Source organism: Stegostoma tigrinum, chromosome 16 (genome assembly GCF_030684315.1).
Source record: "Stegostoma tigrinum isolate sSteTig4 chromosome 16, sSteTig4.hap1, whole genome shotgun sequence".
NCBI classification, from domain to species: domain Eukaryota; kingdom Metazoa; phylum Chordata; class Chondrichthyes; order Orectolobiformes; family Stegostomatidae; genus Stegostoma; species Stegostoma tigrinum.
Window position 1 is genome coordinate 11,266,159 of NC_081369.1, and position 20,959 is coordinate 11,287,117.

Here is a 20,959-nt window from a genome sequence, read left to right on the forward strand (position 1 = left end):
CCACAGCTAGTGTCATATAAAGGGTTGTGTTCTAAAAAAAGTTCTTCTCACTGCTGCCTAGCAAATTACCTGTACTTCATGACCTCTGCAGGATCATCCTGCATGCATTTTCTTTTCGTTTATTCATTCATGGGATGAGGGCCTCGCTGACTAGGCAGCATTTGTTGCTGATTCCTAACTGCCCAGAGGGCTAAGAGTCAATCACATTGCTGTGGATCTGGAGTTGCACGTAGGCCAGACCAGGTAGAGATGACAGTTTCCTTCCCCTAAAGGACATTAGTGAACCAGATGGGGTTTTCCCAACAATTGGCAATGGGTTCAAGGTCATCAAGAGATTCTTAATTCCAGATAATTATTGAATTCAAATTCCACCATCTGCCACAGTGGGATTTGAACCTGGGTCCCCAGGACATTATCTGGATCAACAGTCCAGTGATAATACCACTAGGCCATTGCCTTTCCGATTGGTAGGTCCATTGAAGGAAGGCCAAAAAAATAAATCAGAGGTAGGTAACTACGTAATGTTTTGCCTAATCTGGGTCAGGAATATGGACTCTGACCCAAGTTAGAAGATTTGGGTCACAGTCTTGCCAAAAGCACTAAAACTGGCTTGAAATGCAAAGATTACTAAAAGCACCAATCCCAAAATCTTCAGGTAGCATTGTCTGTCTTATAGCGAGTTAACCTCTGGGATTAGTTTCCAGTGACCAGAAATGTTAGTTATGATAAGTGGATCATATTGAATGTCAAAAATATCATTCCATTGATGGAATTGCTTAAAAAAGGATATAGGTTTTGCTGATGACACATAGCTTACCGCTGGTCCTGGACCAATGGGTTTTCTACAACAGGAGATGGCTGACTTTGTGGTTGGTCATCCGGAGCTGGAACACTTTCTGGAATTAGAGCTGGAGCTTGTGCCGGAATTTGGGATGGAGCTGGATCTGGAGCTGGAGATGGATCTGGAGCTGGAGATGGATCTGGAGCTGGTGCTGGTTGTGGATCTGGCGAGGGTATCACAGTCACCATCAATAAAAATTACTAAGTTGCACTAAGCTGCAATGTACTACATGGATTGCTAAGGAAATTAAAAAGATTTAAGCAATAGTCTTTTTTCTTAATGCATATGATTCCACATATTTCCCTACTTGCTCCCACGGCTGAAACATAGACAGTTGTAGCTTACTGATGAGAAACATCACAGGTTAGACACCTATTCTGAAATAGCTGACCATAATGGGTGAAACACAATTAGAATGAGTTTCAGAAGGTAGTCAAAAAATAAATACAAGACAAGGTTTCCATTTCTGATTGCTCATAAGTGGCTGCAAGTGGAAAATAAATGTGTTAATTGGGTAAAGGCAAGATCAAATCTGAGGTGGATTGCCCCTACAGTCAAATAGTTCAACAATCCAAGAGCACACAAGGATAACTTTGAGAGATAGGCAGCGACAGTAACCAGTGTCTGTGAAAATGTAGCACAGAAGTCATTGCCCTGCATAGAAGGGAGAGTAATCGAGGAAGGCAAAATGAATCAGAAAATGTTTGTTTATCCAAATTCTTCATCTGTTCAATTCCAGATTGTGACAAAACATTTAAATGCAAATTCTGAATAACTGAATAAATATCCTCAGGAAATGGTAAGGCATTTGATAAGGCTCCCCATGGTAGGCTCATTCAGAAGGTCAGGAGGAATGGGATACAGGGGAACTTAGCTGCTTGGATACAGAATTGGCTGGCCAACAGAAGACAGCGAGTGGTAGTAGAAGGAAAATATTCTGCCTGGAAGTCAGTGGTGAGTGGGGTTCCACAGGGCTCTGTCCTTGGGCCTCTACTGTTTGTAATTTTTATTAATGACTTGGATGAGGGGATTGAAGGATGGGTCAGCAAGTTTGCAGACGACACAAAGGTCGGAGGTGTCGTTGACAGTATAGAGGGCTGTTGTAGGCTGCAGCAGGACATTGACAGGATGCACAGATGGGCTGAGAGGTGGCAGATGGAGTTCAGCCTGGATAAATGCGAGGTGATGCATTTTGAAAGGTCGAATTTGAAAGCTGAGTACAGGATTAAGGATAGGATTCTTGGCAGTGTGGAGGAACAGAGGGATCTTGGCGTGCAGATACATAGATCCCTTAAAACGGCCACCCAAGTGGACAGGGTTGTTAAGAAAGCATATGGTGTTTTGGCTTTCATTAACAGGGGGATTGAGTTTAAGAGTTGTGAGATCTTGTTGCAGCTCTACAAAACTTTGGTTAGATTGCACTTGGAATACTGCATCCAGTTCTGGTCGCCCTATTATAAGAAAGATGTGGATGCTTTGGAGAGGGTTCAGAGGAGGTTTACCAGGATGCTGCCTGGACTGGAGGGCTTATCTTATGAAGAGAGGTTGACTGAGCTCGGACTTTTTTCATTGGAGAAAAGGAGGAGGAGAGGGCACCTAATTGAGGTATACAAGATAATGAGAGGCATAGATAGAGTTGATAGCCAGAGACTACTTCCCAGGGCAGAAATGGCTAACACGAGGGGTCATAGTTTTAAGCTGGTTGGAGGAAAGTATAGAGGGGATGTCAGAGGCAGGTTCTTTACACAGAGAGTTGTGAGAGCATGGAATGCGTTGCCAGCAGCAGTTGTGGAAGCAAGGTCATTGGGGTCATTTAAGAGACTGCTGGACATGCATATGGTCACAGAAATCTGAGGGTGCATACATGAGGATCAACGGTCTGCACAACATCGTGGGCTGAAGGGCCTGTTCTGTGCTGTACTGTTCTATGTTCTATGTTCTATTACTCAATCCTAATTAGTTCCAACAAAATCTCCCTTTTGGCCCATTGTTGCACTCAGATTTAAAAATATTAAACAATCACTTAAGTAAAGGAAAGTGGATAATGCCAGACTCAACCAATAATGATGATCAATGTGATATAGCAAGTAATTGAAGGATGATGGAAGCAATGTAAAGGTGTTTTTGATCATAATATGAACTTTAATCCAAGCATTCAGCCAAATCCAGAAATTCAGCTGTCCAATTTTTAACATCACCAATAATTACTGTTCAGTTTTCAATGGTGAAATCCAAGAAAATCAATTGCCTGCTAGTAATTTCGGCCCTGATTGTGGTCAACATTTACCTGTGCTTGGTTCTTCTTCCTTAATCTGCATTGGGAATCCACATTTAGATGATGAGTTTAAAAAAAAATTAAACAAACATATGTAAGTCAGCAACATTTGTAACAAGGAGAGTGGAATATAGTAAAAGATATTCTTGATGTGGACACCAAATTCCAATTCTCTATGGCCTACCTCCATTGTATGAAATTCCAAACACCATTTACCCTCATATTTCCTACGTCATAAAAAATTGTAAACACTATCAACAAACTAGTCATGTTCCCTTTGAATAAAATTTCATCAAACTAATTAATCCCATTAACGTGTGGAATTCTAATGTACTATTTCCAAATTTTAATCATCTAACCAGTGGGCCCTACTGTTTACAGGAGGTGCATATAATGAAATTATATTTCTGTTTAGCATAAGATTGGGAAGATGATAGCACAATGCAGATAATTCAGAAGCCTGGGTTAATGTTCCAGAGACATGATCCAACTGCTGTCATTGCAGCTGGTGGAATTTAAATTTAATTAATAAACCTGGAATATAAATATTAGTCTTACTTGTTGCCTCAAGTTTTGCTGAGTACAGTCTGCCTAGTTAACTAGTGTCCTTAATCTGCCATCCTTACCTGGTGTAGCCTGCATGTGATTCTAATTTCACATCAGAGTTTTCAATTTTTGAGTGGCCCAACAAACCACACAATACAAGGGCAATTTGAGATATGCAACATACATTAGATATTTCCAGTGGTGCCCACATCCCTGAAAGAATGAAATAAATCTTACCAGATTATACTGAATTCTAGTTTTCCATTAACCTTGCCCATTTTACAGAATTGCATACACCATTAACTGGCTTGATTGCATAAAATTTCAGCGTATAACTTCACACTGCTCTTAATTACTATTCCAACATAATACCTTCGGTCTTAATCATACACAATTTCAATGTTCTATTCTTCTGTATGCAACTTTGCAGTTAGTTTCAAGCTGCTATTCTTCTATCATTCTAGCGTTCCAAGGATATTTCTCCACCTCACTGTGACAATTCTAATCTAATAACAGCATTACACAACAGAATTTGAAAACACAAGCCAAACTCCCAGCATAGAACTCCAGTTATGTTTTTTGTATTTTGTGATTCATTTATATAACACCTTCATAGGAATAAAGTTTTCAAAGATGCTTCACAGCATGGTTATCACATAAAATTACGAAAAATTTGGTTGGATAGATAGATTTTGTAGAGTTTCCTAAATGAGGAGAGATGGGTAGTGAGGCAGAGAGGTTTAGGGAAGGAAATAACAATCGCAAGCGTGGAACAAGTAAAGCTGCGGAGGCAGAAGAGGCCATAAATGGAAGAATGCACAGATTTGGAAAAAAACTGTCTAGCTGAACTGAAGACAGGGGGCAGAATCTCGTAGGGTCTGAGTGACATGGGCTACTATAACATATATGGCTGAATCAGATGAGAAGTCCAATGACACCAGCTCAATGTCAGATGAAAGACATGCAACCTTTTTGACTTTCACAAGTGGCATGATGAGTTTCTCACTAGGCAGCGGTGAATTGCCAATTAAGGGGGATTATTGATGATTAAACACCTTGGTGCCAGCCCAACTTGCCTAATTAATATTCTTCTGTTCTCATCCTATCTTATAAGACATGAAAAACACAAAAAAAATTGAGAAAACTCAATATGAGGTCAGAGTGGCTACCTGGTGAATTCAGCTCACCTCTAGCTCTGAAATGACTACTATATTGCGATATAACAAAATGCATCTTAGGGCACAATCAACAGCAGCAGTTGCTCGTACCCCTTGTCCAAGGACAGTGGTATCTGACATTTGTGAACCATGGAAACTCTCTGCTACACTGACAGGTTGTTCACGAAGCACAGACCTGCACTGCAAGACTGACCAGCAACTAATGTTGAAATATCTGCAGTAGGACATCTGGTGCACATGGACAGGCATCTAGTGCCCAGATCAGGCTAAGCCACATCTCAAAGCTGCTTGCTTGCTCTTTCAGCCCTCACACACTGAACACCCATCTGCACGCTCACAGCAACATTGCCTTGCATTGTTTTGCCTTGCTTGTTAATGTGTTGGCACTTTAGTCAGAGCCAAATCCTGTTACTACTGGTGTTTTGAGGTACTGTTCTGCACAGACATGCAGACAGACTGTTTGTCATCAGGGATCTATTCTCATTATATGGGCATACTGATATGTCTATTTAACATTTAGGACATATGTCAGCTGTCCCTGCACTTTGATTGAACCAAATGACCATGTCAGAAACTGTTGACACTAGTTCTGAGATAGTAGGAACTGCAGATGCTGGAATCTGAGATAACAAGGTGCAGAGCTGGCCTAGGCCCTTCTTCAGAAAATGAAGAAGGGTCTAGGCCTGAAACGTCAAACTTCCTGCTTGTCTGATGCTGCTTGGCCTGCTATGTTCATCCAGCTTCACACCATGTTATCTCAGACACTAGTTCTCAGTCCAGTTTTAGTGGGGGGATGGGGGGGTGGGGGGGGTGGTGTTTGCTGTTTGTTAGGCGTTCTTGGTATCATCAATCTGAGCCCAGACTGAATATTCCACGCTCCCAGAAATGGGTAAAATCCACATGCTAGCTTAAGGGGTGAATGCTCAGGATCCATATTTGCTGAATGCTCGGACATTTTAGCAACCACATTTAATTTGCAATTACTTCATTGGCCACTTGCAGAGTGAGTGGAGGGTGGAGTGAAGCTATTTAGGAGTCAGATTCTGGTCTAAGGGGTTTGCATTACACTGATTGTGCTTGCACATTAAACCTGAGCGCCCTAATAATGTGGAAGTTACAATGACATTACAAAAGGTCAATGCTGGCTGAAGGGGAAATCGCCATTCATCCAACTTCCAGGGGTATTTTATGAGCCATACAACACTGCACCTTCATCTATCATGTAGATGCTATGGTGGTCTGCACCGAATGCAGTAAGAAGGTAAGTATTTGTTGTGGGTCTGGGATCAAATGGGTGCTGGAACACTATAGGCACTCCCTCTTTGATGTTGTTGGGTCACTTAGCTGGCACAGCACCTTCATTAAGTTGCTGCATATGCTGAGACTATATGCGAATGTTGATTTATATTCATTCATGGGCCCCCAACATTTATTGCCAATCTCTAATTGCCCTTTACCTAAGTGACTTGTAGGGCCCTTTCAGAGAACACTTAAGAGTCAACAACAAAGTTGTAGGTCTGAGCTAACTTGAGGGTCAGTCTGGGTAAGGACAACAGATTTCCTTTCTTAAAGGACAACGGTGAACGAGATGGTAACACTAAACATTGGTTGTGTGGTCGTCATTAGGAACACTTCTTTTATTCCAGGTTTTAATTGAATTCAAATTTGGATACGTGGATTTGAGCACATGTTTCCAACTCATTAACCTGAGAATTAAACAGTGAAGCAAACTCAGTCCTCACCTGCAGGGTATACCATTGATGATTATTCTGACATTTGAGAAATTCTTTCCCTCTATTTGTATTTAAGGTACTTTCTGCAGAGCATCATGGCTCTGCCACTGATGGCATGTTACTCACTGCGGCTGCCTGCCTGAGAAGAAAATTGCAAGAAGACCAGGGCCAATGGCAAGCAATGGCAGCAATAGGCTGGTGTGGAGGACCAGGAGGACCCTGCTCAGGGATGAGACGCAGCTGCAAATACCCTAAGAATGCATGTGGTGTGCAGCAGACCCACAGATTCCTGGCTCTGATTCCACTTCCTGGGATGAATGAGATACACTGCCAACACAGGTTTCTATGTCCCAGGACCTTCTGACGGAACTATGCCTGATACAGGACTGGAGGTCATCCTTTCCTGGTGACGTGACCGTCATTGTTGTACCGAACATGAAACTGTGTGGGATCTCTCAGTCATGCACCCATAAATGCATGAATACAGTGACCAATGCCACCTGAGCAAGGCCATATCAATTAATTTTGTTCTCAATTACAATATCAGTGCTCCAGCCTGGGCAGCTGGATTTTGGTAATCTAGCTGGGCTCCCCTGGGTGCAGGGTGCTATCAAAAGTACATATGTGGTACTGAGTGGCAGAATTCATCAACAGGAAGTGGTTCCATTCAATTAACGTTGAGGTCATCCATGATCATCATTACTGCTTCATTGACATACGTACGCAGTAACGCGGCAGATGCTATGACATATATATTCTGGAGCATTCTTCTGTATCTAGCCCTTTTAAGGATCCAGATGTGTTGCAGAGTTGGTTACTTGGAGACAAGAGCTACCCATTGTGTTCCCGGCTCAAGATCCCATTGCATAATCCCTGGCACATGCAGAGTGCAGGTTTAATGCTGCCCATGCCCCAACCAGGGCCATGGTGGGATATTATCTAAGATATGGTTCTGTTGCTTGGACCAGGAGCTGGGGACGGGCCTCCAATATAGTCTGGGCAGATGTGTCATATCATCCTGATGTACTGCGCTCTGATAAGCTGGATGCTTAGGAACTGGGGAAACAGGAGCAGCCTTCTGGAAGGAGGATGAGGACATTAGGGAGGAGAAAGCTGTCATTGTCTATGCATTAGGCACTACAAGCAAGTGAAAACCTCTTTGACTCCTGCTTCCAATAGATGAGAGTTGGGTGCAGCAATCAACCATAGTTGGAAAATAGTCTTTCATCATGATGTCGAAATCTAGTTTGCATTGTCAGGGAAAATAGCAGCCCCCCTTGGTTGTGGTTGTGTTCCCTTTGTATTTGTCTGATTGCTCGCTTGTGCGTGATGTTCCCTACTGGGCAATGACAATCTACAGGTCTACAGTTGGCTCTGGAGACAGGATAATGCTGGGTTGCAGTGTTCAGATGGGTTGTAGCTATGCTTAGTAAAATGAGAGGTACGGTGACTAGTCTTAGAGAATGGGATTGAACGCATATTAGCCATGTCGGCTACCTGATGGTCAGCAGCATGGCATTATAGCTGCTCTGTTCCAACATTGCTGGTGAGGGGAAATGCTGGATTGTTAACATTTATCTGGGTGTGCAGAGGCCTTTCAAGGATGGTATGAGGAAAAGGACTATTGGCCTTCCGACGGATAACCACTGAATATGCTAGAACAAGCCTGTGATAGGTCAGAAATGGAATGTAAGAAATGTCATGGGGCAGGGTAGATAATTATTGCAGTGTATTTAATAAGAAGTTGCTAGCCTCATCATGAAAAACACTCCAAATCTCTAAGCAACTCAGTCTGAGATGGAAATATATAAGATTCAGTTCTAAGAATCTGTACACAAAACAAGACTGTGAATTTTAAAATATGAGGTGCTGACAGAAAACATGCCCTAAGATGATGAGTGAATGGAGCATACTGTAATTTAAGCTACTGGCAGCAGAGCTGTAGTTTCTAATAGGGTAGAAGATCAGAAGCTGGCCAGGAGCATATCAACTGATACAGAACTAAGATATTATATCGGACTCATGAGGAAAAGCATTAGCAATATCATTCAACCCTTAAACACCACCATGCAGCCGCATCAAGTAGATTACCTCTATTTCCTTTGGAGATTCGGCTGGTGCAGCTTTTGGCAGTGTGGAGCTACCAAGATGTTGTGGAATGAATCTGCTTAGATTCTGCGCAATCCAGACTAGGACACCACCTCCAGAGCTGTACAGAAAGTGAATAAATTAATTGCAACAGCCAAAGATATTTTGCGGAGCAGCAAGGAAGTGGTTTTCTAAAAATTTCCACTTTCATTTGAACTCTAATCTCTCAGACCAGAGGCACATACCTAAGTATCACTCATGTGCAATAGATTTAAGATGTCAGGTGCTATTGGAGGCAAAAAAGTCAAGGGTCAATGAGGTTTTCAGGACAACCAGAATTAACATTAGATTACAGCAATGACCTGAGCAAGAACAATAAGGCAAGAGAGATAGAGCAAGTTAATAAGAATGCAGTTATACAACAATCCTACGAAGTGGGTGACGAAGAGAAAGGAAAGGAAATTGAAAAAAATGGAGGGCGATGGAAAAAGAATTGGTGAAAGATGTAGAGAAAGATTGATGGATAGCTGGAGAATGTGGTCATTGAGAACAATGTGATTGGAAAAAGAAGCAAGAATGATAATGAGGAAAACCTTTCTATGCAATGATTAATGAGGATCTGGAATGCACTGTCTGAGAATGTGGTGAAAGCATAACAACTCATAGTTTTAAAGCAGCATTGAACAATCTGAGAGGGAAAAAAAAAAGTGCAGGGCTATGGGGAAAGATACAGCAGTCAAATTCGGTAATTTGCTCTTGTAGAAATCAGGTATGGACCCAATAGTCAAATGGCAGTCTTCTCCTCCACAACCATTCTATGATTCTCTCAGTCACTGGTCATGCCAGGTTCAAACTCCATATAGACGGCAAGATCTTAAAGCTGTACTACTCATAAACAGCATATAACATTTAGAAACAGGAAGCTTCGATATTAGTAATGTGTTATTTTCATCGGATATGAGTGGAAAACTTAACCCTTTCCATCAAATTCTCTAAAATTTAACAAACAATTTTCATTGCAAAATGGCATTCCATTAAAACCATTTAAAACTATTTTTTCTTTTCAAAACAAACTCCTCTTTGCAAATCTATAGGCATGTCAAAGTATACACTATAATATTCTGTGCCTCATACCTTGTTTCTTTGCAAGGCAATGGCACCTGGTCAGGTTCAGCTTGTGTTTCTCCTGGGTTAGAACATATATCTGAAATAGAAACAACTGTTGTCAGATAAGGTAAGAACCACAATAACACTTTGCTTAGTCTCCAATTTATCCATGCAATAAATATTCTGTAAGATTGTTTTCATGCATGATATTAAAAATGTTACAATAATAACCAAATTCACAAACATTATCTCCTCCCTCCTGAGACATTAATCTCAGTGAATAATCTATCTAGAATCGGCTCAGGGTCACATTCTGGTGAGCATAGCACTGACAAAATGAAGCGAGCGGAGGAAGAAATGACTGAGATAGCTGACAATCTTCTGAGTTTTCATATTTTGCCTCCAGGTGACACTGCCAAGCGAGGGCAAAGAAAAGAAGAGCCCCCATCCCAGGCCCATCTCTACCAGGTCCTTGAACCAAACCTCTGACAATGAACAGTCGCAAACCATAAAGGACACACCATCAAGGCCTTCCTGCCACTGACCACTAGCGCAGACATCTACTTTGATGGGTAATCTGGAGTAGCCTCTGTGTCATGTTCTGGTCAGCACAGCAGTGAAACAGGCTCACAGCTTCAAGAAAAAGAAGCAGCAAAGGTCCCTGAGACCTGGAGGACTGTTGAAGAACAGTACAAATGACAAGCCTCTGGACTTAGCCAGAATGGGCTCAAAGAGATAGTTTGGTAAGTGGGGGAAAGTCTGGCAGGAATGCCGAGAATCATTAGCAGACTGGGGCAAAGGGCAGCAGGCCCAAATTCTTTCTGATGCTGTGGTTGCAGTATGTGAGTGCATGGACGCCTCCATGGAATTGGTGGTGGCCTCTGCAGAGCCAGATTCAGCAGAACAATCATTACTTAGTTGATATGTGCTTGGATCTTCACTCCATCGCTTTTGCTATGAATGCATTCATTCACTGGGTAAGCGAGTGAAAACTGAGGGACGTCGACCTTTCTCTGGGTACCCTTGATCCTCAAGGGGTGAGGGAGACGCCACTGCACCCCGACAGGAAGGACGAATGGTAGACCAGGAGATTGTCACCTCAGGATTGCCCTGAGATGTCCTGCTATATTACCTCCACTCTGCCAGGGACCAAAATGCCCCCATCAGTTATACCTGCACCTGTGCAAGAGTCCTCACGGACGCTGGAGCTCACTAAGCCCTGGATGACTAACAGCTGCCTGCTAAGCCATTTGAGGTGGTAAAGCAGTCAGCCTGCTTTCTCATCACTTTGAACAACAGTTCAATGGTTTATTCCAATCTCATAACACTTCTGACTCCTCATGGTTTTCTTTTCTTGTAGATGTCCTCGACGGATCCTCAAACATACTCACATGAGCAGGGCAAAAAGCATTGAGGCTGTCATTCTCTGTTGCCCTCTGGAGGAACATGACCTCTTAAAAGCAGGATTTGAAGTGAGACGTTTGTGTTTTGGAAGTCAATCAGCACAATTTAGCCCCTCTACATTCTGCAACAGAAGAATGCTCCTTGCAAATTGAGGTTGGAGTCATTTAAACACAGTCCCCACATAATCCTAGATAACAAAGTGTGGAGCTGGATGAACACAGCAGGCCAAGCAGCATCTTAGGAGCACAAAAACTGATGTTTCGGGCCTATACTCTTCATCAGAAAAGGGGGATGGGGAGAGGGTTCTGAAATAAATAGGGAGAGAGGGGGAGGCGGACTGAAGATGGGTAGAAGAGAAGATAGCTGGAGAGGAGAGGTAGAGTTGCATAACTCCATTCTGATGCTCTGGAAACTGAACAGAAGGTTATTGGTGCCAGGGAATGAATGAATGAATTAATTAATTAAGTAATAGCAAAGTGTCTTAGTGTTTTAAAGGTATAAAGCAAGTATTCCCTTGAGAAACTCAGAAAAATTCATGGGCAGTGCCAGCACAGTGAAGCTAGCTGTTTGGTAAGGAACTGGAATTGTGTTGGAATTAGGCATTTGCAAGCAGTCTCAGGCATTCTGGGGAAAGTAGTCAAGGGAGAAAAGCTTGAATTACCAGGAGGTGAGCAGTTATTGCTGGCTGAATTGGAGCAGTGTTTGAGGACATTCAGAGGCTAGAATCTCGCAGGTGAAGATTCAATATCTCTTGTGAAAGAGGCAAGCTTTCAAACAGATTTGGTGACACAGTGTTATTAATGTCTTGGTGGGAAATCTGTGGCACTTATCATGATTTGCATCTGCTAAGTGATGTGCACCATAATTTTATCTGTAACCCCTTCTCATCACATGATAATTTTGGAGGTTGGAGTGTAAGGCATATATATTGTGGATTGTTTCTATTTTCTAGCCTAGAACAGTATATTTTGTCTGTTTTGAACTGTGGAATCTTTGGCTTTTTTCTCTTTGTAAGTATCTAGGATTTCAAAATTAGTCTACTTTTAAACAGAAGAGTTACCAGACCCTAACCAAATCATAACATAAATTTAGCAGTTTCATTCACAATTATAACATAGGATCTCTAAACCTATGTGGAATTATAGCAATAAATACCATCTTGGTTACAAATTTTGCATTTTGTAAGATTCATCTTCAAGCCCACTTTAACATACATGCTATGATCAGTAACATTATTGAACATGATCAGAACACACAGAATCAGGAATAAGGAAATAATGGGCACTAAAGAAAGAATTTTAATTAGCTATATATCTTCAGTATGAAAAAAAAACTGTCCAAAGGACAACAACTAATTTGGAAATAAATAACATTCACAGGTATTATTCTTACTCCTTTGGGGGTGCTTTTTGAGCTCTGTATTATAAGAAATGATGAAATGTTAATTGAGAAACACTGTACATAATAGGTCACATAATTTGTGGATGATAACATCACTTAAAGTGTCAACAAGATGCTGAAGAAACTCAGTATTTTAAATGTACACTAAATGTAGTCAAACTCACCCGTTTCATTTTTTGGAAAGGAGACTTGTTCTGCATTTTCTGTAAAGTTCTCTGTTTTCTATGTTGAAAATACAAACAGAAGACCAATTGGAAGAGTGAGGAATTAATCTTGAGCCAATTTTGGATTCATATTATAAATACATGATCACCAAATCAGCATTAGGCACGCTTTGTAAACAATTTTAAAAAACAGACATTGCAATAAAACAATTAATTAAATAAAGAAAACAACTGAAGCATCATTCAATTCTAACTAAGGACCTGGCCATTACACTCCTAATCCCAGTAAAAATGGTAAAGTAGACAATACTCAATCCCAGTTGAAAACTGTTCATGTTATTCATATTTCCATTTGAACCTGTTACTCTTTAATCACGTCCAAGACATTGATCTCCATAGCACAAATATAGATCATAAATTATATAGGCATTCCAGACAAAGGTTTTAAAATAAGAAATTTCATTTCAATTAAGTCATTCCATGTTAATTATTATGGATCGTTTGAAGAATAATGAAATAGTAGTCACCAGGGAAGCCACCATCACCGCAGTCCCTCCACAAAATAAAGATTCTGTTCAATCTGCCTCTTACTGACCTGGAGGCAGAACACGCTATCACAAGCTGTGATAGAAGGAAAAAGTACACATGTATTTAAGTGGGAACTATTAGTGAGGAAAAGATAAAATTATGCTGATAGTGTTTATGAAGAGGGGCAAGTGGAGCATTAACACTGGCATGGATCAGTTGGGCCAAATGACCTGTTTTGGTTCAATATATTGCACGTAGAACAATTCTGTGAGTTTATGTAGTCATGGTTTAGCTGGAGGCAAGGTATGTCCAGGTACTGAAATATACCAATGTAATGTGAGAGCCAGTTTGAAGAGTTTGGCAGAGATTTCTCAACAGGTGTGTGATTCCTTGGTTTGCCAATTATAGCATGTTAACATGCAGTTGGAATATACCTGTATGACTTACCTCTTCTGGTTCTTCTGCAGGTTGAGAGCTACTCCTAACCTCCGATCTGATCTCCAGGTGCTTGACTGGCTGAGGCAGTTGTGGGGCAACTTTTGCTATCCAGGTAAACATCCTGTGTTGGGAGCAAGGAAATGGTCAATTAGCCAAATTAAACATCGAGATTGTAAATATTGTTATGATAGTGGTATAAATGGACAAACAATTTTCAACTTCTATCATCTGAATTTTAATACTGGGACCTTCCAGTGACTAAACTAGTTTTAAAGGAAGAAAAACACAAACTTAAGATGGCTGCAGTCATCACCTGACCAGACTGTGCCAAGCTCATGAAACCATAAATAAACAAGAATCAGCCTGAGCTGAAACTAACTGTCATAAAAAGGCATTGAAAGTCTAATGTGTCTCCTGTTTGATTTACACCTCTCTGGAAATTTTACATACAGGATGAAAGTCACCTGCGTTTATCCAGCTTTAAAACTATGCAAATAAACACAACTGGAAGACTCTCTTCATCACTATTTCGCTCAGCCTCTGACGACAACACCCAATGAAATGCATATTGGAGAAACATTCATTCTGAGAACTTCCAGCTTTGTTACTACTGATGATAAAAGTTATTAATTAAACAGAAACCAAAAGAACTGCCAATGATGTAAATCAGAAACATAAGCAGATGTTGCTGGAAAATTGCAAAAGGTCTCGTAACATTTGTGAAGAGACATCAGAGTTAATGTTTTGGGTCTGGTGACTCTTCCTCAGAACTGCTGAGCTTGAGGTTGTGGACTTGCTCGCTGACCTGGTGTGTTTGATTGCAGACGTTTCATCACCCTGCTCGGTAAAATCATCAGTGTGCTTTTGGTGAAGCATCAGTGTTCTGACCCAATGTCCCCGGTTTGCTGGGGTGGTTGGCATCAATTCCAGTTCTGTTTTTCGGTGGTTTGTATATCCGGTCCAGTTCAATGTGTTTGTTGATGGAGTTTTGGTTGGAGTGCCAGGCCTCCAGGAATTCTCTGGCTTGTCTCTGTTTGGCTCATGCTATTATGGATGTGCTGTCCCAGTTCAAATTTGTGTCCTTCTTTGTCCAAGTGTATCAAGACTTGATGAATTGATGGTGTCTCTTGGTGGCTAGTTGGAGTTTGTGTATCCTTATTGTCAGTTTTCTTCCAGTTTGGTCTATGTAATGTTTCTCACAGTCCTTACATAGTATTTTGTACATTATGTTAGTTTTATTGGTTGTGGGTATGGGATCCGTTATATGTGTCAATAGCTGTCACAGGGTGGTTGTTCATTTATGGGCTACCCTGATACCTAGGGGCCTGAGTAACCTTGTTGTTATCTCTTATATGTCTCTGATATATGGTAGGGTGACTAGTGTGTCTGGCCATGTTAGACCATAAGACCACAAGACATAGGAGTGGAAGGAAGGCCACTCAGCCCATCGAGTCCACTCCACCATTTAATCATGGCTGATGGGCATTTCAACTCCACTTACCCGCACTCTCCCCATGGCCCTTAATTCCTTGCAAGATCAAGAATTTATCAATCTCTGACTTGAAGACATTTAACGTGCCGGCCTCCACTGCGCTCCGTGGCAATGATTTCCACAGGCCCACCACTCCCTGGCTGAAGAAATGTCTCCCCATTTCTGTTCTGAATTGACCTCCTCTAAGTCGAAGGCTGTGCCTGCGATACGGTTAGGGTTAGGGTCTGTCGTCTTATTGTGGTCTGCCGCAGAGGCAATGGCAGATTGTGCTTTTTGGGTATCCATTTCTTTTAAAAACTCCATGTAAGTGCTCCTGTTCTGCTTTGTACAATTCAGAGTTGCTGAAGTGTGTTGTGGCTTACTTGGATAATGTCCTGATGCAGCTCTGTTTATGGGTGCTGGTGCCAGCAACAAATTTCTCGAAAACTTTAAACTGCTGAGCTTTTCCAGCAACTTCTGCTTTTGTCACTAATTAAACAACGGTGCTTTTATGTTAAAACCCAACACTTCAAGAATCCTCAAGACTTTTTGAAACTAAATGTTCTTGCTCTTCCTTATGCACTAGACATTTTCCTTTTTAAACTTTATACCTGTGTTCGATTGTGTGTTTGATATCATGTTTCATTATTTTTGTGGGACGAGTAAGTAATAAATCCTCTTTCTTTTGCTCAGAAAAAGTTGCAATTGAGTCTTTAAATTTGTCTTGTACTACATTAAATTTGAAATGTAAAATAGCCGCATGCTAAAACGAATTGAAAGAGATAGTAGGAACTGCCGATGCTGGAGTCTGAGATAACAAGGTGTAGAGCTGAATGAACACAGCAGGCCAGGTAGCATCAGAGGAGCAGGAAAGTTGACATTTCAGGTCCAGACCCGAAAGGTCAGCTTTCCTGCTCCTCTGATGCTGCCTGGCCTGCCTTGTTCATCCAGCTCCACACTTTGTTATCTTAAAAAGAATTGAAAGTTTTGTTGTGGTTGACTGAGAGGTTAATAGGAATGGAGCAGATTCAACCTTTCTCACCTGGAACAAAAGGAGTGAGCAGGTTGTAAGTAGGTAAGATATTGTAGCCACACTAATGTATCAGAACATGATCATACAAATATTAAGATATAAAACAGACCGCTCACTTCTGCAAAATAATGATGTCACTTGCCCTGCTTTTGAGCAGAATGCCTGCTAAAGAATTAAGAAGATCCATAAATAGAACAAAAACTGGGGCTACGGAGGAAAGAGAAATATTAAAATGCTAACACTGTGAATAAAGTCTCCATTCCTGAGGCCTTGAAGGTTGGTTTCAGAATATTAGGACAATTCATGCCATGGACATGCACTGCGATGACTGAAGGGCAACAGTTTATGAAAGTTTTTGGAGTAATTCTCCACCACATCAAGTGTGCATACTCAGTAGACATACAAAACTGAAGCAGTTGGGGTTATGATGGATACCTATTGCCTCTGCGATTTCCCAATCAGCTTTGTATTTGTTGGAACTTGCAGTTGTCCAATAACATCAAGACACCATGGCTGAGGCAAGGGAATTCCTGTGCATAAGTTCTTCCTCCCTTAGCTCAGAAGGGGCCTAAGATCTAAATGATTGGCAGCTGATACAACAGATAAACCGATCTCCAGAAGGACATACATTGTTCTAACATGGTAAGCACAGGCAAAGCAAGTATGCTGAACGGCTGAAGATGATTAGAGGTTTAGACAGAGCCTTATAATGGCACAGAAGAAGAAAACTAGTGAGAATAACTTCAGCACTGCAGGACAACAGGAAAAAAGTCAAGGATTCTGATGGGTAAATTTAAAAGAAGCTGGTGTTTTTGAAGGCTGATAATATGTGGAATGAAATCATAACAAGTTCCATTTATTTGCCTTTCAAATACCTTTCATTTAATAAAATATCATGAAGCATTTTGTATACATAGAAGTGCTTATAAGTGTTTTAAATATAGCAATGGATGAATAATATCTATTAGCTTTCAACAGAAGGAGGAAGAAATAAATTACGCTTAAATTAAACTAAAATGTGGCCTATGCTGCCGCAAATCAGAAATCTCTGTAACATAAGTCAGCATGTTCAGTGAATTGGCTGCAAGGATTTGTGACTGTAGGGCTGGGTTTATAAAACCTGTTGAAATAAGGTTACAATGGTGAATTGCATGATTCAGGGGAGAGCATGCTTAGAGACTTACAACATGGAAACCGACTCTTGGGCAAACTCGTCTACACTGATCAGACATCCCAAACTGACCTAGTCCCATTTGCCAGCATTTGGCCCATGTCCCTCTAAACCCTTCCTCTTCATATACCCATTGAGATTTTTTTGCATGTTATGATTGTACTTGCTTTCATCACTTTCTCTGGCAGCTCATTGCATACACACATCGCACTCTGTGCGAAAACTTACCCCTCAGGTCCTTTTTAAATCTTTCCCCTCTCACCTTTTCTCTGTGGCCTCTGGTTTTGGATTGCAGAAGATCTGGCTATTCACCCTATCCATGCCCTCATGATTTTATAAATACCTATAAGATCACCCTTCAGCCTCTGACACGCCAAGGGAAATAGTCCCAGCACATTCAGCCTCTCCTTAAAACTCGAACCCTCAACTTCTAGCAACAACCTATCATTAACTGTATAAGTCCTGCCCTGGTTTGTCTTACCAAAATGCAACACCTCACATTTATCTAAATTAATTCCTCAGCCCATTGGCCCAACAGATCAAGGTCCCATTGTACTCTGAGACAGCCTTCTTCACTGTCCACTACACCACCTATTTTGGTGTCGTCTGCAAACTTACTAATCATACTTCCTAAATTCACATCAAAATTGTTGATGCAAATAATGAAAAGTAGTGGGCCTAGCACCAATCCTTGTGGCACACCACTGGTCGCAGGCCTTCAGTCCAAAAAACAACCCTCTACCACTGCCTTCTGTCTCCTACCTTTGAGTCAATTTCATATCCAGTTGGCTAGCTCCCCCAGATTCCATGTGATCTAACTTTACTAAACAGTCTACCGTGCAGAGCCTTGTTGAATGCTTTGCTTAAGATCATACAGACAATGTCTACTACTCTGCTGTCAATCTTCTTTGTCACCTCTTCAACAAAACATACTAAGCTGTGGTGCATCCGGATAGGATGCTATCAATGATGCATCTATAAAAATTGGTAAGAGTAGTTGTGGACATGCCAAATTTCCTTAGCCTTCTGAGGAATTGTTGAGCTTTCTTGACCATAGCTTCAATGTGGATGGACCAGGACAGATGGTTGGTGACACTTACTCCGAGGAACTTAAAGCACTCAATCATCTCCACCTCAGCACCACTGATCCAGAGAGGGGCATGTCCTCCACCCCACTTCCTGAAGTGAATGACCAGCTCCGTTGTTTTGCTGACATTGAGGGAGAGATTGTTGTCTTTACACGATGCCCCTAAGCTTTCTATCCCTTTCCTGTACTCTGTCTCATTGTTGTTTAAGATAAGATTCATTACGGTGGTGTTGTCAGCAAACTTGTAAATGGAGTTACAGCAGAATTTGGCCAGACAGTCATGAGTGCATAAGGAGTATGGGGCTGAGTACGCAGCCTTGCTGGGCACAGGTGTTGAGGTTTATTGTGGAGGAGGTGTTGATGCCCATCTTTTCCGATTGCAGTCCGTGGGTCAGGGAGTCTAGGATCCAGTTGCAGAGAGGGGAGCTGAGTCCTAGTCTCGGAGTTTGGAGATGAGGTTGCATCTTTGCATTTTACAGCTTAGATGCAGGGCAAATCAAATCTCATGGGCATTCCATCTATCTTGTTGATGTAACTAAATGGATACTATTTGTTTCTAATCATGAACCATTGCAGCCCAGTAATTTTAGCAGAGGTCTCTTGGTGGTATCTTAGCAATTTTTGTCTTCTGTCACAATGCCGAGCTGTTTTGTCTCATAAAATGTTTATGCCATCTTGCTGTTTGAAATCTTTGTTGGACTTAAGGCTTTATTTTGGCCACACGTTAGGGTACTCGTATATATCCACATATTTTAAAAAGCATTGTGAACTTCCAATTAATAATTGAAAGGATGACATTCCCATATTTAGTGGTTCAATATGTTTACTACAATGAAAAGACTAAAAGCCTAAGTAATTAAACAATAGTATGGTTGGCAACTTACACTTCAAATTTCAGAAACTAATATCTTTTTTGTTTTAAACACAACTGCAAAAACAGGTACACAGAATCCTGTCCTTTAAGGTGACATTCACTGTCCCCAGAATCAGTCCAAAATGATTCTTAACTTGAGACTTCTACTTTTTTCCTTTATCTACCTGGTAGCATCTAGCTTGAGAACTGTCCTTTGTCGTGAGAGTATTACTGGAAACTTTCCTTCTGGTGAGAGCTAAGTAAATCTTCCAGCTTCATGTTAACTCCTTTGAATTCTTTTTTTAAATTCATGCTCGAGCTTCCACCCACATTCCATATTCCTGCAAGTTAAACCATAGAGCCTTTGGACTTGTAGATACTCTGTCTGTAGCTCTCTGGTAAAATAATCTGTTTTTGATATTCCCTGATATTTTAGGAAAGTCTTATGAACTTTGTAGTTGTGCCACACGTAAATGATTATAGGGTGATGATGATTCTGACAATTTTAAAGACTCATTCTAATGCATGCTTCTCAATACTGGGCCAGTGACTAGTTCCTGTTCTGATGTGAATTTGGTCTCAGCAATCTTCTACAAAGTGGATTTCTCCTCTTTCTGTTCTCATATTTTTTCATTGAATTCCTTTGCTACAGCATAGTTATTTGACAAGTTAATAAATATTATCATGTCTGCCTTGAACACAGCTTCATGCTTCAATACTTTTAGCAGAGGAGCATTTCTGTTTCTCACTTGCCGTTGCCATATTTAACATGCTTTTTTTAATAAAAGCAAAATAATGTGGATGCTGGAAATCTGAAAGAAAAACAGGAAACACTGGAGAAACCTAAATGGTATGGTAGCATTTTGGAGAGAAAAACAGAGTTAACATTGAGTCCAAAATGATTTGTCTTCAGAAAGTTCTTTTGCAATACATCCTGAATCATTGGCTTGGTCTATTTACAGTATAAATTAAGAGAAATATGATATCAGAGGTGAAAAATCAAGGCAGGCTACAAATATGAGCCTAGTATTTTGTTGCTGCAAAAAGATAGCCAACCAAGTATATACAAAAGCGTGATAATTGGAGTCAATAGAATGGCACCATCTCCAAGGCTGGGCCAACTTAAATACAGCAATCTACAGTAAAATGTACTCTTAACTTAGAAGCTAACACTATGAGGTTGAATATATCTGCACAGCGCATGCCATTAGGTTGCTTTACTTTTCCACTATTTGCAAAATGTCTGCCTCTTTCAGAGAGGCCACCTTTCTACAGGAGAATCTCCAAGCTCAGACAAAAAGGGGGCTTTCCCCAGAATTCACAGGGCAGCTCTGATAAGTGGGACACTTCTGCTCTGCCAGCATTGCATTCTTGCAGAGCTGCAAATACTTACGGAGACCCTCTGGCTCATTGCTCATCAACATGAAGAATATGATGAGTAGAATCTTCCAGCCCCTGAATGATGTGGACTTGAGCAAGTCAGTTAAGAAAATATGGTGCGATCCCATCAGAAATGGGATTCCTGATGTTGACGGTAAAAAGTTCATTTCTCGCACCAAATTTGGAACAGAACAACAATTTTGCTGTTGAGCAGCAAGAGACATATTTGCACCATTCACATGTATAAGTGTACCAGTATGG

The 20,959-nt window shown here is 41.0% G+C and overlaps 1 protein-coding gene across 9 annotated transcripts in view; it reads right to left on the bottom strand.

Annotated features, from left to right (window-relative positions):
* LOC125459854 (cyclic nucleotide-gated cation channel beta-3-like) overlaps nt 1-20,959 on the bottom strand; it is a 189,249-nt gene that overhangs the window by 162,530 nt on the left and 5,760 nt on the right. For all 9 annotated transcript variants that reach the window (XM_048546802.1, XM_048546800.1, XM_048546806.1 and 6 more), the window contains exons 2-7: nt 13,713-13,824; nt 12,738-12,795; nt 9,796-9,865; nt 8,665-8,782; nt 3,129-3,153; nt 818-1,004 (exon numbers count right to left, since the gene is read on the bottom strand). In XM_048546802.1, the coding sequence (XP_048402759.1) occupies nt 818-1,004; nt 3,129-3,153; nt 8,665-8,782; nt 9,796-9,865; nt 12,738-12,795; nt 13,713-13,823 (569 nt within the window). In that variant the 5' untranslated portion in view covers nt 13,824. The remainder of the gene's footprint in view (nt 1-817; nt 1,005-3,128; nt 3,154-8,664; nt 8,783-9,795; nt 9,866-12,737; nt 12,796-13,712; nt 13,825-20,959) is intronic.